General features: G+C 45.4%; 2 protein-coding genes across 6 annotated transcripts; both read left to right on the forward strand.

Annotated features, from left to right (window-relative positions):
- The first annotated feature begins 161 nt into the window (after positions 1 to 161).
- LOC106575736 (serine/threonine/tyrosine-interacting-like protein 2) lies at positions 162 to 14,619 on the forward strand. Its single transcript, XM_045699213.1, has 6 exons — positions 162 to 316; positions 1,035 to 1,201; positions 3,005 to 3,123; positions 9,001 to 9,232; positions 9,947 to 10,164; positions 11,284 to 14,619. Exons 2-6 carry the CDS (start codon positions 1,089 to 1,091, stop codon positions 14,037 to 14,039), a joined length of 3,438 nt encoding a protein of 1,145 aa, XP_045555169.1. The 5' UTR covers positions 162 to 316; positions 1,035 to 1,088; the 3' UTR covers positions 14,040 to 14,619.
- A 705-nt stretch (positions 14,620 to 15,324) lies between these two features.
- LOC106575732 (POU domain, class 2, transcription factor 1) lies at positions 15,325 to 27,526 on the forward strand. 5 transcript variants are annotated; one of them, XM_014152395.2, is made up of 13 exons: positions 15,325 to 15,436; positions 18,308 to 18,370; positions 18,654 to 18,736; positions 19,549 to 19,740; positions 19,823 to 19,949; positions 20,022 to 20,110; positions 20,240 to 20,416; positions 20,731 to 20,872; positions 21,022 to 21,176; positions 21,373 to 21,619; positions 22,577 to 22,811; positions 22,912 to 22,982; positions 23,195 to 27,526. In XM_014152395.2, the coding sequence occupies exons 1-13, from the start codon at positions 15,391 to 15,393 to the stop codon at positions 23,461 to 23,463; spliced, it is 1,896 nt and encodes a 631-aa protein (XP_014007870.1). In that variant the 5' UTR covers positions 15,325 to 15,390; the 3' UTR covers positions 23,464 to 27,526. The 5 variants fall into 5 exon arrangements, with proteins under 5 accessions (XP_014007870.1, XP_014007872.1, XP_014007873.1 ...); XM_014152397.2 differs by having other exon boundaries at positions 22,912 to 22,970; XM_014152398.2 differs by having other exon boundaries at positions 19,823 to 19,931.
- The last annotated feature ends 43 nt before the right edge of the window (positions 27,527 to 27,569 follow it).

The following is a 27,569-nucleotide window of genomic DNA, read 5'->3' on the forward strand; positions in this document are numbered from 1 at the left end:
TCCATTGTTCATCTAAATAAACAGATATTTCTGTGTCTGTGTGTGTAACCAATTGCTGCACCTTTGTATCTGGACTTGGCTGGACCCCAGGCTCACAGGGTTAATAATGTTCCTCTGAGAGAAGCTGTGGTGATGTCACAGGGGTGTAAGGTGTCAGGGGGAGTGCCCACAGAGGGGTAAGGGTGGGGAAGGGGGCAGCAGATAGGGTTGGGGACTCTCGTATAAGTTAGGTATAGGTTCCTCGCTCGGACCCCTACAATCCCACAGTCCCAACGTCCTGACAGTGAAAGGCGGACCACAGCTAAAACCAGCTCAGGTAAGAGACAACGTCTGGGGTTAGGGGTCGAGGTTAGGTTTACCTTTGTGGGGGGAGGGGTGGTTACCACAGAACTGTGGTGTCTTCACCCACTTTTCACTGCTCTGTCACACCACTGGGCCTGAAGGCTCTGTGCAGCTGTCCTTGTTGCTAAAAATAAATACTCAGGCTGACATACACACACACACAACACATACACACATTCATGCATTCAGTATAATCTCAGATGATTGCAGTTTTTCAGTTGTGACAGTGAGTGACTACCTGTTGACTATCAGAAGGGTTAAGCGTGATGAAGCATACGTACCTCATCATATTTACTGGGCTTATGTGATGAACAGTTGATACAGGCCTTTTCATCTCTCTAGTCTGTCATGATCCACAAATGGAGGCTGTGTGTCTGTGAAGAAATAGCTATATGTTAGAATGATGCACTTCTTATGAGTTAAGGTTAGCAGTTAATGTTATGGTAATGGAAGAGACATTCAGATTTCCTGGAACATCTTTCCGGGATCAAGAACTGTATTTTTTTGAAAGAGTAATGTCTGCTTTCATAACACACATAATTGTGTTTGGGAATCCAGTGAAAACACAGTAACTATCAACCATATTCTGTGTGTATTTGTGTCTGCAATAGTTTGTGTTTTGTCCATTAGTACATTCCATTAATTCTAATCTGAGCTTGTTTCACTAATGAATTTCCTCTGTGAATCAACAGAGGAATTTCTGTTTCCCACATCCTTGAAGACAAGAAAGGAAGGATTGCGTTGCCATGGCGTCACCGAGCGAGGGCGATCAGACGGTGCCTGATGGAGAGAGTGAAAAGGAGGTGACTAAGGTCAAATCTATTCAGTCCCAGTATCTCCGCTGTCCCTCCCCCAGCAGGTAAGCTTACGTGGAGACCAACTGTTCTTGTAGTTCTGTAATGGGAAATGACCCACCCAGGGCTCTAATAGTGTGTGAAATAAATGTATTGTTCAACTTCAATTCAGCTTCCAAGCACAATTTGGTCAATTTGTAGAGAGTATAGCCATGTCAGTTTTATAGTATATAGAACGTCTTTCATCAGAAGTGCTCACAAGAACTGATTACTACTGTCACACACTGACTATGATGCACACTAGACCTGGGTCAAATACATACAGTTGAAGTCGGAAGTTAACATACACCTTAACCAAAAACATTTAAACTCAGTTTTTCACAATTTCTGACATTTAATCCTAGTAAAAATTCCCTCTCTTAGGTCAGTTAGGATCAACACTTTATTTGAAGAATGTGAAATGTAAGAAAAATAGTAGAGAGAATGGCTTATATCAGCTTTTATTTCTTTCATCACATTCCCAGTGGGTCAGAAGTTTACATACACTCAATTAGTATTTGGTAGCATTGCCTTTCAATTGTTTAACTTGGGTCAAATGTTTCGGGTAGCCTTCCACAAGCGTCCCACAATAAGTTGGGTGAATTTTGGCCCATTCCTCTTCACAGAGCTGGTGTAACTGAGTCAGGTTTGTAGGCCTCCTTGCTCGCACACGCTTTTTCAGTTCTGCCCACAAATTTTCTATAGGATTGAGGTCAGGGCTTTGTGATGGCTACTCCAATACCTTGACTTTGTTGTCCTTAAGCCATTTTACCACAACTTTGGAAGTATACTTGGGGTCATTGTCCATTTGGAAGACCCATTTGCGACCAAGCTTTAACTTCCTGACTGATGTCTTGAGATGTTGCTTCAATATATCCACATAAATTTCCCTCCTCATGATGCCATCTATTTTGTGAAGTGCGCCAGTCCCTCCTGCAGCAAAGCACCCCCTCAACATGATGCTGCCACCCCCGTGCTTCACGGTTGGGATGGTGTTCTTTGGCTTGCAAGCCTCCCCCTTTTTCCTCCAAACATAACGATGGTCATTATGGCCAAACAGTTCTATTTTTGTTTCATCAGACCAGAGGACATTTCTCCAAAAAGTACGATCTTTGTCCCCATGTGCAGTTGCAAACCGTAGTCTGGCTTTTTTAAGGCGGTTTTGGAGCAGTGGTTTCTTCCTTGCTGAGCGGCCTTTCAGGTTATGTCGATATCGGATTTGTTTTACTGTGGATATAGATATTTTTGTACCTGTTTCCTCCAGCATCTTCACAAGGTCCTTTGCTGTTGTTCTGGGATATATTTGCACTTATTGCACCAAAGTACGTTCATCTCTAGGAGACAGAACGCGTCTCCTTCCTGAGCAGTATGACGGCTGCGTGGTCCCATGGTGTTTATACTTGCGTACTATTGTTTGTACAGATGAACGTGGTACCTTCAGGCGTTTGGAAATTCCTCTCAAGGGTGAACCAGACTTGTGGAGGTCTACAATTTTTTCTGAGGTCTTGGCGGATTTCTTTTGATTTTCCCATGATGTCAAGCAAAGAGGCAATGAGTTTGAAGGTAGGCCTTGAAAGACATCCACAGGTACACCTCCCAATGACTCAAAAGCCTATCAGAAGCTTCTAAAGCCATGACATCATTTTTCTGGAATTTTCCAAGCTGTTTAATAGTCCCAAAAGTGCCATCTCCGCCCACCCTGCATGTCAGGCTAAATCAATTATATCTCCAGTATTTGACATTACATATATTTGCACCCCCCCGGTCTGCTCAGTACTCCATAGTAATTATATTTATATGGTTATGACTATGTCTCTATACTTTTGCAGTTTCTCCGTGATCTCTGAGTCCAGATTCTCCATGATATCAGGGTCAGATGCCGAGAGCATCTATATGGAGCCCATTCACCTGTCCTCAGCTATAGCTGCCAAACAAATCATCAACGACGGTGAGACACATTTACATTTACATTTAAGTCATTTAGCAGACGCTCTTATCCAGAGCGACTTACAAATTGGTGCATTCACCTTATAGTATCCAGTGGAACAACCACTTTACAAAAGTGCATCTAAATCTTTTAAGGGGGGGTTAGAAGGATTACTTTATCCTATCCCAGGTATTCCTTGAAGAGGTGGGGTTTCAGGTGTCTCCGGAAGGTGGTGATTGACTCCGCTGTCCTGGCGTCGTGAGGGAGCTTGTTCCACCATTGGGGTGCCAGAGCAGCGAACAGTTTTGACTGGGCTGAGCGGGAACTGTGCTTCCTCAGAGGTAGGGAGGCGAGCAGGCCAGAGGTGGATGAACGGAGTGCCCTTGTTTGTGTGTAGGGCCTGATCAGAGCCTGAAGGTACGGGGGTGCCGTTCCCCTCACAGCTCCGTAGGCAAGCACCATGGTCTTGTAGCGGATGCGAGCTTCGACTGGAAGCCAGTGGAGAGAGCGGAGGAGCGGGGTGACGTGAGAGAACTTGGGAAGGTTGAACACCAGACGGGCTGCGGCGTTCTGGATGAGTTGTAGGGGTTTAATGGCACAGGCAGGGAGCCCAGCCAACAGCGAGTTGCAATAATCCAGACGGGAGATGACAAGTGCCTGGATTAGGACCTGCGCCGCTTCCTGTGTGAGGCAGGGTCGTACTCTGCGAATGTTGTAGAGCATGAACCTACAGGATCGGGTCACCGCCTTGATGTTGGTGGAGAACGACAGGGTGTTGTCCAGGGTCACGCCAAGGCTCTTAGCACTCTGGGAGGAGGACACAAGGGAGTTGTCAACCGTGATGGCGAGATCATGGAACGGGCAGTCCTTCCCCGGGAGGAAGAGCAGCTCCGTCTTGCCGAGGTTCAGCTTGAGGTGGTGATCCGTCATCCACACTGATATGTCTGCCAGACATGCAGAGATGCGATTCGCCACCTGGTTGTCAGAAGGGGGAAAGGAGAAGATTAATTGTGTGTCATCTGCATAGCAATGATATGAGAGACCATGTGAGGATATGACAGAGCCAAGTGACTTGGTGTATAGCGAGAATAGGAGTGGGCCAAGAACAGAGCCCTGGGGGACACCAGTGGTGAGAGCACGTGGTGCGGAGACAGATTCTCGCCACGCCACCTGGTAGGAGCGACCTGTCAGGTAGGACGCAATCCAAGCGTGGGCGGCGCCGGAGATGCCCAGCTCGGAGAGGGTGGAGAGGAGGATCTGATGGTTCACGGTATCAAAGGCAGCAGATAGGTCTAGAAGGATGAGAGCAGAGGAGAGAGAGTTAGCTTTAGCAGTGCGGAGAGCCTCCGTGACACAGAGAAGAGCAGTCTCAGTTGAATGCCCAGTCTTGAAACCTGACTGATTAGGATCAAGAAGGTCATTCTGAGAGAGATAGCAAGAGAGCTGGCCAAGGACGGCACGTTCAAGAGTTTTGGAGAGAAAGGAAAGAAGGGATACTGGTCTGTAGTTGTTGACATCGGAGGGATCGAGTGTAGGTTTTTTTCAGAAGGGGTGCAACTCTCGCTCTCTTGAAGACGGAAGGGACGTAGCCAGCGGTCAAGGATGAGTTGATGAGCGAGGTGAGGTAGGGGAGAAGGTCTCTGGAAATGGTCTGGAGAAGAGAGGAGGGGATAGGGTCAAGTGGGCAGGTTGTTGGGCGGCCGGCCGTCACAAGACGCGAGATTTCATCTGGAGAGAGAGGGGAGAAAGAGGTCAAAGCACAGGGTAGGGCAGTGTGAGCAGGACCAGCAGTGTCGTTTGACTTAGCAAACGAGGATCGGATGTCGTCAACCTTCTTTTCAAAATGGTTGACGAAGTCATCCGCAGAGAGGGAGGAGGGGGGGAGGGGGAGGAGGATTCAGGAGGGAGGAGAAGGTAGCAAAGAGCTTCCTAGGGTTAGAGGCAGATGCTTGGAGTTTAGAGTGGTAGAAAGTGGCTTTAGCAGCAGAGACAGAAGAGGAAAATGTAGAGAGGAGGGAGTGAAAGGATGCCAGGTCCGCAGGGAGGCGAGTTTTCCTCCATTTCCGCTCGGCTGCCCGGAGCCCTGTTCTGTGAGCTCGCAGTGAGTCGTCGAGCCACGGAGCAGGAGGGGAGGACCGAGCCGGCCTGGAGGATAGGGGACAGAGGAAATCAAAGGATGCAGAGAGGGAGGAGAGGAGGGTTGAGGAGGCAGAATCAGGAGATAGGTTGAAGAAGGTTTGAGCAGAGGGAAGAGATGATAGGATGGAAGAGGAGAGAGTAGCGGGAGAGAGAGAGCGAAGGTTGGGACGGCGCAATACCATCCGAGTAGGGGCAGAGTGAGTAGTGTTGGATGAGAGCGAGAGGGAAAAGGATACAAGGTAGTGGTCGGAGACTTGGAGGGGAGTTGCAATGAGATTAGTGGAAGAACAGCATCTAGTAAAGATGAGGTCAAGCGTATTGCCTGCCTTGTGAGTAGGGGGGGAAGGTGAGAGGGTGAGGTCGAAAGAGGAGAGGAGTGGAAAGAAGGAGGCAGAGAGGAATGAGTCGAAGGTAGACGTGGGGAGGTTAAAGTCACCCAGAACTGTGAGAGGTGAGCCATCCTCAGGAAAGGAACTTATCAAGGCGTCAAGCTCATTGATGAACTCTCCAAGGGAACCTGGAGGGCGATAAATGATAAGGATGTTAAGCTTGAAAGGGCTGGTAACTGTGACAGCATGGAATTCAAATGAGGAGATAGACAGATGGGTCAGGGGAGAAAGAGAGAATGTCCACTTGGGAGAGATGAGGATTCCAGTGCCACCTGGCTCGATGCTCTAGGGGTATGCGAGAACACGTAGTCAGACGAGGAGAGAGCAGTAGGAGTAGCAGTGTTATCTGTGGTAATCCATGTTTCCGTCAGCGCCAGGAAGTCTAGGGACTGGAGGGTAGCATAGGCTGAGATGAACTCAGCCTTGTTGGCCGCAGACCGGCAGTTCCAGAGGCTGCCGGAGACCTGGAACTCCACGTGGGTCGTGCGCACTGGGACCACCAGGTTAGAGTGGCAGCGGCCACGCGGTGTGGAGCGTTTGTATGGCCTGTGCAGAGGAGAGAGAGCAGGGATAGACAGACACATAGTAGACAAGCTACAGAAGAGGCTACGCTAATGCAAAGGAGATTGGAATGACAAGTGGACTACACGTCTCGAATGTTCAGGAAGTTAAGCTTACGTTGCAAAAATCTTATTGACTAAAATGATACAGTACTGCTGGCTGGTGGAGTAGGCTAGCTAGCAGTGGCTGCGTTGTTGACTTTGAACGTGTAGCTGGCTAGGTAACCTCGATAGTTTCAGTACTAAGAAAGACACAGATTCTTTCCACCAAACACACATAACTCACATGCTGTTTTTGTGGCTTCGTGAGTGGATCTGAACATTATGATTTAAAATATCTAAATGAAAGCTTTCATATTGGCAGAATACAATTTTATAAATGCTGTTCACCTAGAGAAGCATGGCTGTCGACAAAGCGAGCGCGTGGGACTGTAAAGTTCTATCTGGAAAAAGATGATTCTGAGATAATTGGCTTTAAAGTTCTGAACCCTCATTGGTTTGAATGAGTAGTTTGAACTACTTTTATCTTGTATTCTTTTTAACTTAACATGAATTTAGGTATTTAGACTACTGTATAGGTAGAGAACGTTGAACAGAACAAGGCTGTTTCAATAACTACATTTTGACTAAAATACAGATAGAACCAATAGTCCCAAGCTCTCGAAAGGTTAAAGAAAGTTGAAGGGTGGAACCACAAAGAAAGCCGGGGAAAAACAGCCAACCCTAGTCATGTTTGCAGGTTCACCTTATACAGAAAGTACCTTGGGGCAGCAGGTAGCCTAGTGGTAGCCTAGTGGTTGGTTAGAGCGTTGGGCCAGGAACTGAAAGGTTGCTGGATTGAATCCCAGAGCTGACAAGGTAAAAATAACCCACTGTTCCCTGGTAGGCTGTCATTGTAAATAAGAATTTGCTCTTAACTGACTTGCCTAGTTAAAAAATACTGTACTGGTGCCAAGGACATTGGGAGTGCTTGGCTCCAGTACATATTGTATTTATCCCATAGAGATAAAGCAGTTGGGTCTGTGGTTTGTCCCCATTCAATTCAATAGAACTTTATTGTCCCCGAAGGCCAATTTTGGTTGCATTGCATTACACAATGTCACGGACAAAGCTACTTCTCTTCGGCCTGACAAAGATACTTATATTACATACAAGGGTTAATTGTATTTTGCTAAAAAAGCATTTCAATAATCAATCCAAGACACTCCAGAGAGACCTTGAATACATACAGCGTGCACTGCAATGCTCTATTATCCTGGACCTATATAATAGGCGGTGTCAGAGGAAAGCCCATAAAATTGTCAGAGACTCCAGTCACCCAAGTCATAGACTGTTTTCTCTGCTACCGCACGGCAAGCGGTAGCGGAGCGCCAAGTCTTAATTGCTTCTATCCCCAAGCCATAAGACTGCTGAACAATTAATCAAATGGCCACCGGACTATTTACATTGACACCCCCCCACCCTCCATTTGTTTTGTACACTGCTGCTACTCGCTGTTTATTATCTATGCATAGTCACTTCACCCCTTCCTACATGTACAAATTACGTCAACTAGCCTGTACCACTCACACTGACTCGGTACCCCCTGTATATAGCCTCGTTATTGTTATTTTATTGTGTTACTTTAAAAAACATTTTTACTTTAGTTTATTTGGTAAATATTTTCTTAACTCTTCTTGAACTGCACTGTTGGATCGGTGGGTCTCACACGGGACGTGTGAGCTAACGTAGGCTAATGCGATTAGCATGAGGTTGTAAGTAACAAGAACATTTCTCAGGACATAGACATATCTGATATTGGCAGAAAGCTTAAATTCTTGTTAATCTAACTGCACTATCCAATTTACAGTAGCTATTACAGTGAAAGAATACCATGCTATTGTTTGAGGAAAGTGCACAGTTTTGAACTTGAAAAGTTATTAATAAACAAATTAGGCACATTTGGGCAGTTTTCATACAACATTTGAACAGAAGTGCAATGGTTCATTGGATCAGTCTAAAACTTTGCACATACACTGCTGCCATCTAGTGGCCAAAATCTAAATTGCACCTGTGCTGGAATAATACATTATGGCCTTTCTCTTGCATTACCAGATCTAATGTGTTATATTCTCCTACATTCCTTTCACATTTCCACAAACTTCAAAGTGTTTCCTTTCAAATTATATCAAGAATATGCATATCCTTGCTTCAGGGCCTCAGCTACAGGCAGTTAGATTTGGGTATGTCATTTTAGGCCAAAAAAATGTAAAAGGGGCAGATCCTTTAAAAAAAAATTTAAGGGCTTGTAAGTAAGCATTTCACGGTAAGGTCTACACTTGTTGTATTTGGCGCATGTGACAAATAAAGTTTGATTTGATTATACTGTAGCGTTAGAGTAATCACCTCTATCTTTTACCTGAGAATACAATGTGTTCATTATGGCAATATCCAGCTAGAGACGTCCAAGCCATTGTCCATAGCTAGACTGTCTGATTGGGGTACTGCGTTCGCCCACACACCACAATTATGCTCCTAGCTAACTTTGAATAGGTTACTTTGCTTTCTAACAGTGTGTCACTGCAGCAGCTGTCTATCCTTAACGGATGCTGTCTGCAAATGTGACATACTCCTGGTATGGTTTGTGAAGACTGACACAGAGGGTCAGTCAATCTAGCCACTGTCTGTAGCCTACTTACACGTTTAGATGCAATGAATTATGTAATATTGTGGATTAGCCAGTAGGGTGTGTGTGTGTGTGTGTGTGTGTGTGTGTGTGTGTGTGTGTGTGTGTGTGTGTATCTGAATAGTCTGCTCTTTCCTTTCCTCAGAGCTCCCACAACGGGGTATCAGGGCAGAGAGTACCCCAGACAGCATGTTGGAGACAGCGGAACAGCTGATGGTGGAGGACCTGTACAACCGGGTGAAGGACATGATCGATGACCGCAGCCCCTACAACACCCCCTGTGTGATGGACATCCAGCGGGCCATGGTACAGGACCGCCTGGAGGCCCCCAACAACCCCGTGGACGAGGTGTGGAACAACATATTCATCGCTGAGAAGTGAGTCACTCACTGTGCCGTGGAAGTTACTGTATGCATTACATATCCCCACACACCCATCACACACAAGCACACACACACACACACACACACACACACACACACACACACACACACACACACACACACACACATGCTCTGCCCTTCAAAATACAGTATTATATGCATATCTCATGGAACATCATGCCAGCTAGAATTACCCCCACCTCACTTTCACCATACACTACCTCACTGAGTGTCAATAGAATGACAGGTAGATAGCTGTTCACCTCCTATGGTATAATTAAGCAACAAGGCCCGAGTGGGTGTGGTATATGGTCAATATACCATGGGTAGGGGCTGTTCTTAGCACGACACAACGCAGAGTGCCTGGATACAGCCCTTAGCCGTGGTATATTGGCTATATACCACAAATTCCCGAGGAACCTTATTGCTATTATAAACTGGTTATCAACGTATAATTAGAGCAGTAAAAAGACATGTTTTGTCGTACCCGTGTTATACGGTCTGATATACCACGGCTGTCAGCCAGTCAGCATTCATCCCTCGAACCACCCAGTTTATAATACTTTGTAAAAGAGGCCTGTGTATTGCAGTCTGTTTCGGGTCAGTGTACTTGTCATGGATACTCCATGTCCTTACCAGCCGTTTCATAACCGTGACTATAAGACCACAACAACAACAGCGTTGCTTGTTCCTTCCTCTGTTTTGCAGATCCGTGGCTGTCAATAAAGCTCGTCTGAAGCGCATGGGCATCACCCACATCCTGAACGCTGCCCACGGTACCGGGGTCTACACCGGGGAAGCCTTCTACGCTGGCATGAACATCGGATACATGGGTATCGAGGTAGATGACTTTGCAGAGTCTGACATCTCCCCTCACTTCAGAACCTGCGCTGAGTTCCTGGATGAGGCCCTGTTGACACACAAGGGTGAGTCAGGGTTCTTTTGTGTGTTCTTATTGGTGGATCAAGGCCCAATTCTTAATGGACCCGCCTTAGACCCTACGCCCTATGCATTTGTAGATCTACCAGGATTTGATTGATGAAAGTAATATGGTGAAACTTCCACCTAGCCTATCAGACAGCGAGGGAGAGCTATTACCAGGATATTTAATGGATACGATATGAACGTCTTCTTGTGTGATCTCATGTTTTTCTCCCATTTCCATTGACGTTGAGTCTGGGCTGACCTGGACATAGTAGAACCAATCTCTGGATTGTTTTGCTTGGTTTAACTGGACCCAGTGATGATGAGGCTTGGAATTCCATCTCTAGACCAATCCAGAGACTGCTTGGAGTTCCATCTAGATTCTAGACTAATCTATAGACTACTCCTAATTACTCATCATAACCAGGGGTGGCTGTCAGTCTTATTTTAGGGAGGTTAGTCAGAGCCAATGGACAGGGATAGCCTAGCTATATCTGGACTCTGTTTTGGCGGGTGAATCATCTTCTAAAAACTTTTCACCCCCCCCCCAACTCTAATTAAACCCCAAATAGATTAGATCCACTGACCTCTTCTGAGTTAATTAAACACATAGCTGTTAAGAATCAGGTTAAATGTCAAGCAGTAGTGACTAGTATTCATGTCATTGGTTTGGGTCTGCGGGGCCTCGCGCTCCTTTCTGCTACAGGGAGGGAGTAGGCATCGTATCACATTTCAAACCTGGCACCTTGGGGGTTATCATATCATGGGTTATGATGTCAGAGTTTATAACTGGGGGAGGAGGGGGGGGGTACAGTGCTTAGGAGTGACACAGTCACAACTGGAAGGGAATACAGCCCTCTGCTGGTTATAGAGTGTCATTGCAGAGTAGACATCATGCTGGCTCTACCTGCACATAAAATGTATTAGCCTCCTACAGCTACAGCTGTTATCATCAAACTCGTACCTAATGCTTTCAGATTCATGAAATCAGTATTGTCATTTGCTCATCCCTTATGTTGCAAATGTATCTCTAATTAACTATATATAAACCCTGAAAAATAGTTATTTCTTATGTCAAGGGTAACCAATGGGAAGTGTGTTTTTGTCTTCTTCTCCTGCAGGTAAGGTCCTGGTGTCCTCTATGATGGGCGAGAGCCGCTCCGCTGTGCTGGTGGCCGCCTACCTCATGATTTTCCAACACATGACCATCATGGAGGCACTGACCACTCTGAGGAAGAAGCGACCCATCAACCCCAACGAGGGCTTCCTAAAGCAGCTGCGTCAGCTCAACGAGACGCTACTAGAGGAGCGTGATGACGATGATGACGACACCCTCAGCCAGTGCTCCGTCATCGACGCCCAAACCCGCGCCCAACTGTTTGACGACGAAGAGAGCATGATGGGCGTGAAGGCCCACTCCATCATGATGGAGGAGGAGGAGGACAGCCAAAGCATGATGAGTAGCGTGGCCTCGTCTGCCGCAGCCGCCGCCCTCAGGGACGGAGTTTTTGGAGGGCAGCGGATGGGCCTGGAACGGGCAGAGACGACAGAGGGCCTGGCCCTGCCTGGAAAAGACGCTGGCGACGGTGGGGAGGATGCAGAGGATGGGGATGAAGATGGCATGAGCATGATCCGCGAGTGGCAGAGGAGGAACGAGAAGTACCAGAGCGAGGAGTGGTGGGAGCAACAGCTGATGAGCGAGGCTGGGGATGAGGAGTCTCTCCTGGGGGGCATGCGGGGTCCTGGGGCACCAGAAGACCTGGAGAGCGTGACCAGCGAGGATGTCCTGGCCATGAAAGAGCGCCTGAAGCGGCGCCCGCGGCGCTCCCCCTCAGAGACAGTGTCCACGGCCAGTTGCAGCAGCTACTCTGACCTGTGGAAGCAGCGTCTGAAGGAGATTGAGGAGCAGGCGGCGGCGCGCTACCGCAAGAAGGACGACGACAATAACAGTGAGAGCACAGCGATGGAGGGGACAGAAAATAAGAAGCAGACAATCGAGGATGACGTGGAGAGTGTGCTCTCGGACACCAGCTCCATGTACAACTTCTGCAAGAGGAACAAGGAGAACCTAACTCCCCTGGAGCGCTGGAGGGTGAAGAGGATCCAGTTTGGCTGGAATAAGAACGATGAAGGGAGGGATGGGGAGAAAAGAGCCGGGGGTATATGGGGCAGTGGGGAGCAGGGAGAGGGCGATGCTGAGGCCCGCACTCCAGCACTGGAGGACGTTAACCTCACAGCCTACCAGACCTGGAAGATGAAACAGGCGAAGCGGCTTGGAGAGGACAACAAGGCAACAAAAGATGACATTGTGGAGATGAGCCGCGGCGAGGACTCGGCCACAGCCAAGAGGAGACAGAGGCGGGAGGAGCTCCTGGAGCGCTCGCGGAAGACGCTGGAGGAGAGTCAGTCCATGTGCGGCTGGGAGACGAAGAGCTCCATGAGCGGTAGCACCCTGCCGCTCTCTGCCTTCTTCGCCCAGCCTGGCGGCTCACAAGCCGGAAGTATTGCCAATGATGACAACATGTCCATGCTGAGTGGCAGGTCTTCTGTATCCCAAGCCCGCAGCACCAGATCTCAGGCCTCCATGGGCTCAGGAATTCCGCAGGGCATTCCCCAAGTCCCCATGATCCCTGTGCCCACAATGCAGGGACCTGGTGGGGAGCCCATGGTCGACCTGTCCAGCATTCAAAACTGGATCGCCAATGTGGTGTCCGAGACCCTCATCCAGAAGGAGCGTGAGATGAGCCTCCCCCCGTCCCAGGCTGGATCGGTGCTAAGTTTCGGTGGGGCATCTAGTGTGGTAGGGCCAGCAAGACGTGGCTTGGACGATGACAAGGCTTCTATGCTGAGTGGAGCGTCCTATTCGAGCTCGCTGGCTCATCACGGTGTCGGTGCTGACAGGGCCGAGTCTGTGCTCTCCGGTAGAAGTGCTGCTTCTTCTACCCATAATCTCTCCAGCGTCTCCGGTCTGGGCTCCCGCAGGAGCAAGATCACCACCACCAGCGTGCCCCTCTACAGCCTTTTTGCGGACCAGGTCAACCTACAGAAGCTGGACTCCATGGACAAGCAGATGCAGTCGGAGATGAGGAACAAGATGGCCTGCTACGGGGTGAAGAAGATCGCCGAAGATAACAAGCGCAGCACACTCTACAAGAAGAAGAAGCCCAAGGACAAGAGTGAAGAAGAGGAAGAGAAGGAGGATGACTATTTAACGGGAAAGATAAAGACGTCTCTCCCACCTGCACCAGAGAAAAAGAAAGCACCTACGCGAAGCTATGGCCTTTCGGGCTGTCTAAATCTCTCCACCGCTCTGGAGAAAGAAAAGAACACCAGTGTTGATGAATGGCTAACCAACGTCATGCCTCCTTCAAGGAAACCAGCATCCTATAGTGCAGAAGACGAGACTGATCCAGGGCCATCTGCCTCCGTGTATAACTTCGGAGGCCGGAGGGACTCATCTGAGGAGGAAGAAGAAGAGGAGGAGTATGAAGTCGCATCCAGATATCGCTCCAGATTCCAGGCAGACACAGAGTCACGTGTACTTGGCAAATTATCTTCCAACGGCGTGGATTCCAGCAGCTACAGGGCTAGAAGATCCTTCGCAACCACTGAGGAAGACGAGGAAGAAGAGGAGACTTATACATCGAAGAGGAAGTTTACTCATCACTCACAATATGAGAGTGGAGGGGAGACGGAGGGGAGGATAGAAAGGAAGGAAGAAAAGGAGGAGGAAGAAGATGTCGACAGATTCCTCAGCCAGCTCAGGCAGAGGTCTCGGGCTCAGGCTGAGGCAGAAATGCAGGACGATGACATCGTAGCAGCTTGGAGGGCACAACAAGAATCAAAGTCAAATGGTTACAGAAGCAGTGACTCTTAACCAATCAAAGACAGTGTCACACTTACAGTATGAAAGAAACTCAATCCAATGTTAATATGTTTCTTCAGCTAATAAATTAAAATTGCACACTTGCTACACATGCCGCTGCTAGTCAATGGGGATTTCTTAGAACATCACTTGTGGTCTTTTTAATCTCAGAAGTGGGGTGACCTTTATAATTCTATAGGTACTTGTTATAGATCATTCTGACATGTAAATACTAATCTAAATCAAATATCTAAGCTTTATTAGAATGGAAAAGGGAAAATGTGCACCTTGCTTTCTAAACTCAAACGAGTTTATTTCTCATAGTCAATTTTATAATCAAATGGACGCAAAATATTCAGATTCACAATATTTAAATATTGCCTCAACCTAACTGCCTTGCTTGTGCAGTGCAAGTAGAGTAACACACGAACACACGTTTGCTGTTTGTTGCATTGATTGTAAAATGCAACAACTAACCTACAAAACAATCTAAACTAGATTACTGTTCAAGACATAAAATATTTATGCTGTACAATTTTTGAGGCACAAACGCAACCCATATTTATAATTGCAATAAATGTTAAAGCAATTATCTGGTTGTTTTTATTTTTTAATCTCATTCCTCATGCCTAAGGACACTGACCTGGATTCTAGTTGATCACATCTTTATGGGAAACATGAGACAGAGTAGAAGAATAGAAGACAGAATAAAAGGAATTAGGATAAGCATGAACCAAATCGCATAGCACTTTACATTGTAAGGGGGAACTCAACATATTCATCACTACTGAACTGGGTGCTTTTTATCACAATATTTTTACCCCATACATACTATCTGCTTGTTATATTATGGGTAGAAGACTACAGCAAGACACACTGACAAGGCAGTCAATATCCTATTGAGCGTCTGTCTAGCCCTACAAGTATGGGCATGTACTGTATGCACTCGCACAGTTCAAGCCAGAAGACATACACGCGCGCAAATAACATAGTCAATGCTACTGTTCCACATTGCGAAAGAAAAACATGTCATTACCACTCTCTGCCATGGTTTATTTGTAGTGGTGTTATTGTCTCTATTGATGCCAGGTGAGTGTTAGGCTAGTGACTAGATGAACATGCTAGATGGGCAAAAGTAAAAAAAAAAAGTATATGCAGAACTGAGCTAGAACAGCCGATATCTGTTCTAAAATTAATTGTAGGATTATGTTAGGGTTGGTCGGGTATAAGTGTTTAAAATCGTGTTCGAGGTTTTTGAAGCGCTGTAGGCCTACTTCCGTCGGTTCTAGCATGGTCAGATAGTGACGACCCGGGTGGGAGGGCTTCTATAGTTGACTGAATGCATTTGTTTTAAATATTCAATATGGCTGACGGAGGAGTAATGAGCCAATATGAAAGTTCAGGACCAGGTAATCATTACTACATTTTACATATTCATTTGCCGATTATATCTTATTTGGCTTGACTTCGTAACAAATAAACGAAAAAGCCAGCACCATATGGTTGGTCCAGTTTACAATCTTACCCGGCGCGTGTAGGAGCAAAAAAAAAAACTAGCCAGGATTGTTATTGTCGTTCGAGGAGAAGACATTCCCTCCTTTGTGTGGTGCGCGTTCCATATTCATAGCCAAAAGTCACAGCAATTTAACATATTTTATCTGTAATCGGCAACGCTGTTGAGTTGTTTGCTCTAGCTATTTCACTTTTTTATTTGTAATGGAACATGGCTACAGAAAAAAAGGCAATAGTTAACGAGCTAGCTTCGCTTGCATGGACACTAGCTAGCAAATAGCTAGTGTTACTTCGTGCTAACTAGCAGCTCGCTACATTTTGCATATTCATTTATCTCAGAGGTATGCTTAGAATTAAATAATCTAGCGAGGACTTGATACAACAATTGCATTAATTCAGTAAATCTATTATTTGCAATGCAGTTGGGAGGAGGGTTTACCGCTAGGAGGAGATCACTTATTTTCATTACGATCTGACTACAGTAATTTGATTGTAGTAATGAACACAGTCAACGTTTTGGGTACTGTATCAATGAGATCGCACCAACGAAAAACTATGAAAATCCATGGAAACGTTGACATCCTTATAGCGTAGTTCTCCTAACTTCTCTTCGACATTTGAACTAAAATCGTTTTGATAAAATGTTAAACAGCTTGGAGTGGAGTTTGCCACCACGTTTGTAACTCTGGTTACAGGCAAGTAAGTACCTGTACCAAGTTCCAGGCCAAGGTCACAGACTAGCTATCAGGTTGAATACTTTTTGGGCAAAGAGGGCTACTGTTCCCAACTGGTTTGTTCTGTTTGCTAGTGAAAGCAGACTGAAATTGAAATGGCCAAGTTTGTCATCCTTTGTGTCTTCCCCGCTAGGCCTACAGGCATGCCAGTGGAATAACTTTTAGAGTTGTCCTAGTACTAGCTCAGCCTGTGTTTTCTGAAGAGTAAATGTGACACAGTTGAGTAAGAGACCCCTCCCTAGCCACCCCACGGTGTACTAGAGGTTAATGTAAGAACAAGGTCTTCTGTGGATCTCATGTAGACTACTCATCATATAGGCTACCCATCAGTTAGTCTCTTCCAAAACAATCACATTTTTGACTTAGCCTATTCCTTTCCCATTTTTCCTTTTACTACCGTCTAGTCCTGTAGTTGTCTACCTGGAGGTAAACGACTTCTGATAGAATGTTACGGAGTGTCGTAAAGCCCTGAGTGTCAGGGCCTCCAATGGTCAGGAGGAATCTGATGCAGTGTTTTTCAGCTCCAATTTGACAGAATATGATCAATGTTTTGCATATTTTGGATGTCTGTTATTTGAATATGCTGAATTTTCATTTTCTCTGCCATCTCCTCTCTCTGCCCCCTCTCACCTGTGCGCTCTATCTTCCTTATCTACTTTGCATTATGCATTTGGGTTTTCAATAAAATGAAAGCATAATTCATTGCTAATCTGAAATTCTATTAATTGAATGATTTGCATAATGCATTGTGTGCCAATTAGGTTTATGGAACTCAAGGCTCTTATCCACAACTGTCTGCTGAAGCTCCAACATTTTCAATGTAGGCCTACAGCCATCAGTCTCATATACACATTCAATGTCATATATGTTTTGTTTTGGAGATTTGCCATTGAAGAGAAGGCCATGATAAGGGTTTGAGTAGTCATACACTCACTCACGCCTTCATGTCTTGGATTTGGAAACAACGTTTACTATCAGTTTGCTATCAAATGGCAAAGTGGGGCCTACAGCTTGGAAGTAATTTATCACCCTCACATTATAAGAGTTGCGAGGGAGAGAGTGCGCACAAGAGTGAACTTATTTGGCACATGCCACGTACTCCTTAAAAGATATCTAATTAATATGCAAATTAGCTGATAAATATTTATAAAGATTTTTTGAATTATGCAGAAAGCTTTCGGAGCGCTGTGTGAAATGAATTGCTCGCCGCAACTTCAAAGTGGGCGCCTTGGCTTAATGAGAAACGGGGGGCTGAATTTGCATACGGCTCTAATCAGCTGAATACTGATTACGCTGCTTCGTTATGGGCGCTACGCTGCCAGCTGCACTCTGTTTCTGTTCCATTCCACAGGGAGAGAGCGAGAGAGGAAAATTAGGAGAAAAAGACAGGAGGACTGTTTGCCACACTCTTGTTGATTTGTTACAGTGAGAGAGGCGGTGTGCCGATCAGCTAGTTGTTACAGTGAGAGAGGCGGTGTGCCGATCAGCTAGTTGTTACAGTGAGAGAGGCGGTGTGCCGATCAGCTAGTTGTTACAGTGAGAGAGGCGGTGTTGTTACAGTCAGCGAGAGAGAACACTAGACGGATCTCCTCCTGCTGTGTTGGGTTCTGTTTAACACATCTGGCTGTGCCAGTCTTCTGGGTTCTGATTGCTCCTGGTCAGTGGGCCCAACTGAGCGGGGTCAGTGCCAGCTGGCCTGGATGGCACGCCAGTGATGCCACAGACTGGACTCTGCAATAGCCGGTGAGCAGAGCAGTGTGAGAGATCTGTTCCAATATCCACACTAACATACCACTTGAATGAAGCAATGTTTTGGGTTTGGATACAGTGCTATTCAATTGGTATGCTAGTAGTATGGGTACTGGGCCGTGTGTCATGACAATAGACTATTCCAGAACACCTGTGATGGTTTGTGGAATTCTACACTTGTTGATCCATTGAATTTGCCGTTTTCTGAAGGCATAAATTGAATTGTCATGTGCTGTTTCGGAGCCGTTTGGTAAGCTAAGCTTCTATTTTTCCTCTCTGTTTCAGACTCGATAATCAACCTGTCAGTATCCAGTAAAAGCAACATGGAGAACGGGGACATAGTCAAAGGTGAGTTCCTACAGCCTTTTTTTGATTACAGCTAGTGCCTTTAGTATGTCATGGAATGTGTTTCTTGGAATGAGCTTGGCCGTCTTTATATATTATGGCCTGTTTCATTTCCATCACAGAAAATGTAGTCCTGAACTGACTTGAGGTTCGATGGTGTTGTCCTCGGTGCTGTACTGTGGTAACAGAGTAGTAACAACTTTGAGTCTGTATATTTGGTCCAATGTGAAGATGTATGTTGGAGGATTTTGACTGTGTTGTTCTGACTGACCTCCCGTCTCTCTAGGCGTGCTGACCAATGGCCGGGACTCTCAGAAGCAGACTGTCATGTCCCTCACCAATGCACAGTCACAGGCTCTGCTGCAACAGGTAACACACACACTCCCACCTTCTTCTTCTTTTTTTTACAAAAGCCAGAAATGCTCATTTGCATACTTTTAGTCTCTAATACTCTACAAGCCAATAGTCAGTTAGCTCCATAGCCAACATGATGCTAACACCAAGGCAAGACGGATAAGATCCCGTCCCCTTGGCTACAGTTCAGGACTACAGGGTAGCCTAGTGGTTAGAGTGTTGGACTAGTAACCGAAAGGTTGCAAGTTTGAATCCCAAAGCCGACAAGATAAAAATCTGTTGTTCTACCCCTGAACAAGGCAGTTAACCCACTGTTCCTAGGCCGTCATTGAAAATAAGAATTTGTTCTTAACTGACTTGCCTAGTTAAATGAAGGTAAAATAAAATACTCAAGGGGTCCATTCATTGCCATGGTGACGCCTTTAGCCCGCTACTTTAGCCCGCCAGCTTGGAACTAGCCGTTAAAATGGAAGCATGCCTCCTCTCACTGAAACAAAAAACCAGCGCGCTGTCTGCTGCATGCTAATTAGCCCACTCCAACTGTCGCTTAGAAACAGGTGGGGGTGGATATGCAAATGTATGCCAATTTACATGTGCCTCATAACCGGTCTTTGATTATAATACTCCCACCGCTCTCTCTCTCTCTCTGCAGTCATATCCCCATAGGTTGCACTGGCTTTTTACAATTTAAAAGTAGTAGGGTTTAAGCCACAGATTAAATCTCTGATACACCCCCTTTTATCTCTCTTACTCACATGCTCTCTCCCTCAATCTCTTCTCTCTGTCTCTGTGTGTGTGTGTGTGTGTGTGTGTGTTTGTTTGTGTAGTTGACCTTGTCTCCAGCGCAGCAGCAGCTGTTTCTCCAGCAGGCTCAGGCCCAGCTCCTTGCAGCAGCCGTTCAGCAGCACTCCGCCAGCCAGGCCCAGAACAGCAGCACCACGGGGGCTGCCATTTCTGCCTCCGCAGCCACCCCCATCACCACCCAACTCCCACTGTCCCAGCCTATACACATCACTCCTGTAAGAGATCTACTATAGTGTTATATACTCACTCACACACAGTGACTCATACTTGTCTAACACTGGCTCCTCTCCCTCTCAGCTCCAGCAGCAGGGCCTGCAGCAGTTTGTGTTGGTCCAGCCAGGTCATTCCATGGCCACCCAGCTACAGCCTCAGTTCTTCATCTCCCAGACTCCACAGGGACAGCCCAGTATGTTTCAGTATCATAGTAAGCTATACACCAGCACTGAAGTAGTTTCATGTTTCAGGAACTTTCACTAAACCGTCTCTCATTTGACAGATCTCCTGCAAGCCCAAAATCTTCTCACTCAACTACCTCAGAGCCAAGCCAACCTCCTACAGACTCCAACTATCACAATCGCTCCACAGGTTAGGGGAAACACACACTTTTCCACAGTAGCCGAATTGTTAGTGGCTGTGGGTTGTTTCAGGACAGGAACACAGACCATGCACATCTCTTATCTTCCTCCCTCTATCTTTCTCTCCTATCGCGCGCAGGCGGCCGCTCCCACGCGGACCATAACTGCCACCCCCGGCCAGCTCCTCATCCACAGCCAGACCCCGCCCCCTAAGGGTCTGGGCACGCCCACTCTGGAGGACGCCAGTGATCTGGAAGAGCTGGAGATTTTCTCCAAGGCCTTCAAACAGAGGAGGATCAGACTGGGCTTCACACAGGTATGGCCCAGGGACTCAGGACTGGCTTCCGCTGTAATACGCTCATAATAGATTGGATTTTATTTTTTGTGTTTGTGAAATTATTTAATCCCAAACTTATTTTTTTCCCCCCTCATTATTTTACCATAGAAACAGGATATGAAAGAGTTCCATGGATTGCATTTATATTGTACTTGAGCTTTTTTTCCTAAATACTCAGTGCTTCAAACTACATTTTTAAGGAAGGGAACTCACCCTATATACTACCAACCTGGTTGATGTCTGATGTCAGTCTTACTTTGCCTGCGTCCTCTCCCCCTCTCTTCTCCCTCCAGGGTGACGTGGGGCTGGCCATGGGGAAGCTGTATGGTAATGACTTCAGCCAGACCACCATCTCCCGCTTTGAAGCACTCAACCTGAGCTTCAAGAACATGTGCAAGCTGAAACCGCTGCTGGAGAAGTGGCTCAACGACGCAGGTAGGTCCTCATAAGGAAGGTGTGTGTGTGTGTAATCTTTTTTATTTTTTAAATTGTCATTATGTACATTTTTATATTTGGATAGTGTATCTGAGAATTTTTCTCCCTCTGTGTTTTCTGACCCACTCTCCTTGTCCCCCTGGCTGCAGAGAATGTGAGCTCAGAGTCCAGCCCCAGCCTCAGTCCCCTGGGCTCTGGTCACGGGTCACTCAGCCTGGCGTCTGACCTCAATAGCCGGCGCCGCAAGAAGAGGACCAGCATCGACACCAATATCCGCGTGGCCCTGGAGAAGAGCTTCCTCCAGGTGAGACCTGGTTCTAACAAAGAAGATTGTACCTGTTCAGGCGAGATTTAGATGCCTTTTAGAAGAGCTCGACCCAAATAAGGGATGTTTGACTGTACGCCGTGCATTTAGAAGTAGCCGGGGTGTCTACAGAACACTGCCAGCTCTTGGTGTCTACTTTCTCTCACTGAGTCTGGTGTTCTTTGTCCCCTTGCAGCAAAACCAGAAGCCGTCGTCAGACGAGATCTCCCTGATAGCAGACCAGCTGAACATGGAGAAGGAGGTGATCCGGGTGTGGTTCTGTAACCGCCGGCAGAAGGAGAAGAGGATCAATCCTCCCAGCAGCTCGGCTTTCCAGAAGTCCATCTTCTCGTCCCCTACTACTGCCAGCCTGGTGAACACTGTACCCCAGACCACTGTGACCGTCACCCCCTCTCTGCCTGTCACCAGCTTCAGCCTCACAGGTACGTGTATATTTTTCTAGTCTGGGGTGTACTCGTCTGATCTTTTCCATTGATAGTTTCTGTGATGGCAAAGCCCAAAGAGGGCTTCACCGCCTAGTGGAAAGTGTGTCCTCTGTGCATCTCTATGGGTCATATACATGCAGGCTATAACCACAACTGATAGCTGATGTTTGGTTTACATTATATATGGCTAATTAAGCAGCCCATATATGTATGTATGTATGTATGTATGTATGTATGTATGTATGTATATGTAAGTAGAGCGAGCAGCCTGCCTTCCTCTCTCCCACAGTCAAACTGAGCTGTTGAGATATTTTTCATGAAAGTAATATAAACCGTTACTTTTGTTAAATGTAATGAGTAACATTACTTTTTCAAGTAACTAATCCCAACACTGATGGGTAGTAGCAGTTCCACATTAGTTTATCCAGACTAAGATCATGGGAATTGCCAGGGACCTCACGATACCATATCACCGTACTTAGGTGCCGATTCTTCTATATGTATTGCGATTTGATACTATGATTTTTATTGCGATTTCGATGTTCCAAACATATTACTCACCATGTCTGCTGCAGAGGGATGAGGGAGAGCCATGAGAAAACTGGTTTTGATTAGTCAGTGAAATAAAAGTGCTGAAAACAAATTGGCTTCCTATTTTAAAAGAAGATGGAGAACAAGCATTTCGCCACATCTGCTAAACCCATGTATGTGACAAACAAAATTTCATTTGAAGCTATGAAGGAAAAATAGTGCTCGTACAGCAAACTAGCGCAAAAAAATGTATTGTCAAAACGATACGATATGCCGTCAAAAATAATATCCAGACTGTAACTTGATAGTTTTTTCCCCTCATCGTTGAAGGTGATGCTGACTTGTCTTTTGTCCTGTAGTTATTTATTTGATGTTGATAGTATATTATTTATATGGTGTAATGTTGACCATCCTGTGTTCTAGACAGGACCCTGGCGTCAGCCACCGGCAACACAGCATCCGTCATCTCCAGCACCCCTACAGTCCCCTCTATGTCCCTCACACCCTCCTCCTCCGTGACAACCATGTCACAGCCAGCCGTTACCATGACGCAGGCGGGGCAGATGCTCTACAGCAACGGCGGGGGTCTGGCTGCAATGGCGGCTGCAGCGGCGGGAATCAGCCCGAGTCTCATGCCCTCATCGCAGTTCAACACAGGGTGAGGCTCACACAGACACAAAGTGCTGTGTCCACTCAGTATCTAAGTGAAAAAGATGTATTGTGTCCATTATCACATAAGTGACTGATTACTCCTCCAGGGGGGCCTTACTGAACCTAACCACTGCAGGTTTTGGAGGAGCGCTAGCCACCATCCAAGGTGTGTTGAGTGGCAAGTACACCCCGCTACTATGCACCTTTATATACATACTTAAATATACATTTAATGTGTTCCTTTCTGGCTTGTTTAAAAGTCACTAGAGCTCTGAAATAGGGTTGTTTTGGTTACAAGAAGGGATGTGGAACCCTTGCTTTCTCTTGTCTTATCAGGGAGAAATGATCCCCAGTCACTATGCTAGTCTAACCTTCCCTCCTTCCTCGCAGCTCTGGCCTCCAGCGGGTCCTTCCCCATGACCACCCTGGACGGGAACGGGAACCTGCTATTTGCCAACACCAGCATGCCTGGCTCCGCCCCCAGCATGGTGAACACGCCCCTATTCCTGAACCCCCAGAGCCTGTCCTTATTGGGTAGTAACCCTGTCAGCTTCATCCCTGCCAGTGCCCTCAGCCTGCAACTCACCGCTGGCACCAACACCATCACCACGGCAACCACACCAGTCAACACCATCGTCAGAGCCTCTAAGGCCCAATGAATGAACTCGCGGGGCGGGTCGCTCCCCATTTCTTCCTCTTCAGTGGTCGTTATTTAATCTTTGTTCTTTTTGCTACCACCAAAAAGTTGTTGTTGGAAAAATATTCTTAAGATGTTTTCCTCCCTGTCTCTGCCACAAGGGGTCCTAACGGTCCTTTCAAAGATTGATTGAGATTTGGCAATAGAATCTCTTTTTCCTCAGAACTGCTTCTAAAACCAAAAATGTGCGTTTTGATTTAATTTTGCTGAGTATTGAATGAAACTGACACGGTTTAACTTTCTAGAGAGACTTCATGATGATCTGTGTGTTAGGTTCTCTAATTTGAAGTTTTACTTGAGGGCGTGTTGTACAGGCCTTGACCGTTGACATCAGATTTACAACTAAAGATTAGATTTCTCTCTGCTTGTTTTTCATGTTACCTAAAATGTTCTTTGCGGTTAGTTGTGTGCTCTCTGATATTTGCCGTTTGTACATTTTTGTACATTTCTCAAAACTTTTATTAAAAGTTTTGTTGCTTTAACATGTTTTTCAACTTAGTTCCAACTCTTTAAAAATAATCACTTGAGTGTGAGAGAGCCTGGATGTAGACTTGCTATGGAAGAGCTTTACTGCAGTCTCTGGGAAGAGTTAAAAAAAGCGGACTTCAAGAACTTATCCAACCCAAAAATATTAGTGTACTAGACTTAGCTCTATATTATCATCACACTAGTGTAATGTAGCATAGGGATTTATCTAATGGACCTCTCCAGAGTGGGAGAGATTAATGCAATATTTTGAAGGGGACTTTCCAAAGACTAACAAAGATGTTTCTCTCTGATATTCTCCTCCCTTATGCCGAGGTCTATAGAAGACAGAGGCAGGATACCAAAAAGAGCATCTGGAGAAGGTAGGGTAAGGTGTCAGTAGTACAGTGGGGTTGCATGGCCCATACTGAGTCTCTGCCTTGGATTACATGAGTTCAAGAAGGTATTTACAAGAGTAATGATCTTGAAGTAATACTCAGGATAGCCATTTCCCAGTGAGTCACTGCATGTTCAAGTTAAAGGAGATTGTCCAGGTCTGGCCTTCTCTGAGCTTATTCTTTCTCGTAAGACCAAATATGCTGCCACTAGAGCCCCAGGTACTGCAATCAGTACTGACTCATAACATAATATATTGAAATACCTCAGCAGCAAGAAAACAATATATATAGTCAAGCAAAACTGAAATCAGAAATTCTAAGAATGTAGAAATGTTTACCTGTTTTTGTTGTTGTAGCTTTGCTGTACGTTTGAAACGGTGACTAAATAGCAGAGAATCATATCTTGATACACAACATGAGCTGACTCCACATGCACTGCAGTGTCCAGTACTACTGCTATTATTATGTAATATATTCACGGAAATGGTAGTTTATTCTTGTCTGATCCTACATACCAAAGCATTAGCGTTTTAATTTTGTAGCTGGTTTGATGGGTAGGTCTCTTGGTGTGTTTGTTTGTTCTGGGGGTTTCCTGCAAAGCCTTATGGGAAATGTAGTTGTATCTCTGCTTACTTGAGTCTTTTTGATGTGGGTTTGCTCTGCTATATTGAGAAGTTTTTTAAATATGTATCCGAGGGCCATTTTTACTTTACGTCTAGCGCTCGATATTCACATGCAAGTAATATATATATATATACATTAAATATTCCTGTTTTCTATCTGAACTAGTAGGTTCCTGTAATTTGAATGTAGTGCATTCTTTAACATCCTCTTTAGGATAGAAATGTGTGTGTGACTCTGGACCAAAGTAAACCACAGGGTGTGGACTGATCCGTTTCTGGCCTTTTTGTCTGTTGATTTGCAGTTTAATGATTTGATTTGCCAATTTAAAATCCATGCCATTTTTTTGACCTGGCAACAGATACCCATACCAAACTGTTGAGGATATAAACACGAAGTCCAAATGCTTGTTTCCATTATGGTCCTCTTGTAACTAAGGAAATGTACTCAAGCTGTACTGCGTTTTGTTTTTTACTTTTGTGTGTTGTTTTATCAAAAAAATGTCAAGCCAGAAGTTTTCACAATTTGTACTTTTCATGCCTTTATGTTTACATCACAAGGGAGAAAATGTTTTATTTTGTGGCCTTAATGGATGGGATGGATATTTGGTATCTCCAGACTACTACTTGTATGTTAATGCAGGTTAAAAAACAACCTGTTTGTAAAGCTTTACTGACATCCTAACTGATGGTTCCAGTCTTGGGGAGGGACAGGCTGTCTAGTGCTGGGTTCATCTGGGACTGTTGGGCCTATTCAACACCAGGAGGCTGCATCTCAAAAGAAACCAAAGACATAACGCTCTACCACACACTTAGATCAGTGGTGCTGCTGTCCTTTGTAGTCGCTTTACCTGAATGTTGTGCAGTTAGTCATCACATCGTCTTAGTTTTATTTGTACACCAAGTAATGCAGGGGTCGGCAACATACGGTCAGAGGAAAAAAACACTCCAGGAAACTTTTGAACGTCTAAAACTAGAAAGTATTTAAATTATAATGGACCTTTTACGTTTTAAAATAACTGCCCTTTTTCTGGCCCATAAATTGCTGTTGCCGAACAAATCGGTCCCCAAAAAAGTGTGGCCCTCCGCTGAATTTTTAAATCCCGATGTGGCCCTTGAGTCGAAATTATTGCTCACCCCTTAACATTTGTTTTATTTCTACATCAAGTAGAGGGCAGATCTTTTCCTCCAGCTGTATTCCAAAGCAAAAATCCTGTTAAATGGTTCATCTACACAAATACCAAAGAATACTCTGGCCGGGATTCAATCCGATCGCAGGGTTATAGGCGTTGCGGCTTTTAAAGGCAATTTCTGATTGAGCTGAACATATGCAGCATTTATTGTGAATGGGACCTCTGCAAAAGCAGGGAACATTGCCTTTAAAATACGTAATACCTTTCTTTATAACCTGGGACCGGATTGAATCCCGGCCTCTGACGGTCTTTCCCACTCTCTTCACGCTTCTCTTTCTACTCCCATCCCTACAGCGTATTTATACTGTAGTAGACTGATACAGAACCAAGCACTGGCATCCAAAGCGCAATGTATATTATGGTACATTTCAGGGAAGATATCGTCAAGCAGAAAATGTTTTTTGAAAAGAGCGTGTTTTTTTTCTCATTCAGTATGGATGTCAATGCAGAATGATCTTACTGTTGGTAGATGGTCAAATGTAAGGTATTTTTGTATGTTTTAGGATTCAGTGCCTCGATTCACTGCCTGTGTATCGTGATTTAATACTTTTTTTTAACAAAACAAAGAAAACGTGTAGGCCTGCATATCTTTTTCTAACACCCACACAGAGTTGGGTAGGTTACTTTCTAAATGTAATCCGTTACTAGTTATCTGAAATTGTAAACAGTTAACTAACTTTTAGATGACTCAGTAACGTAATCAGATTACTTTTAGATTACTTTCCCCTTGAGGCATTAGAAGACAAATGATCCATCAAACACGTGTCATAGTGGTCTCTGACTTGTGATCAGACTCACTCGGGAAATAAACATAAATTATATTTAATGTAATTGATAAAACAGAAAGGTGTCAATGTAACATTTTTGTAAACCAAGAAGTAATCTAGTTTTTCAAAAGTATCTAATCTGATTACAATATGTTTGCTGATAACGTAACGGATTACAGTTTTTTTTGTCATTGTTCTGTACACCACTCCAAATCTGGTCCCTACTTCCTCCTGTCTCGTTTAGTGAGGTAGCAGTTGTCACACTAACACTAGGTGGTGACACCCATGGTTGTGGCAGTGCAAGGTGTGATGTCACTACTTGGCAGACTACATAGATGATGAACACACCCACTCAACAGTATACTAGCTTACTACTGCTATATCAACTACTATCACGCCACACTGTTGTCACAGGAACAAGAACAACGTAGGGAGACCGTAGTCGTTTAACTATGTCCCATCTTGTCGACCTGTTTGTCTGCTGTATTTGGGGGATGACGTTTCTTTTTTACTTACAAATGTATATGAAAAATCTCTTACTGTAACTTTGTTATAAACATCATTAAAAGTAGTAACATTGTTGCCATTGTGTCTCTCCTTTGCAGAAGAAGACTCAGTGGTAAAG

Source organism: Salmo salar, chromosome ssa17 (genome assembly GCF_905237065.1).
Source record: "Salmo salar chromosome ssa17, Ssal_v3.1, whole genome shotgun sequence".
NCBI lineage: Eukaryota > Metazoa > Chordata > Actinopteri > Salmoniformes > Salmonidae > Salmo > Salmo salar.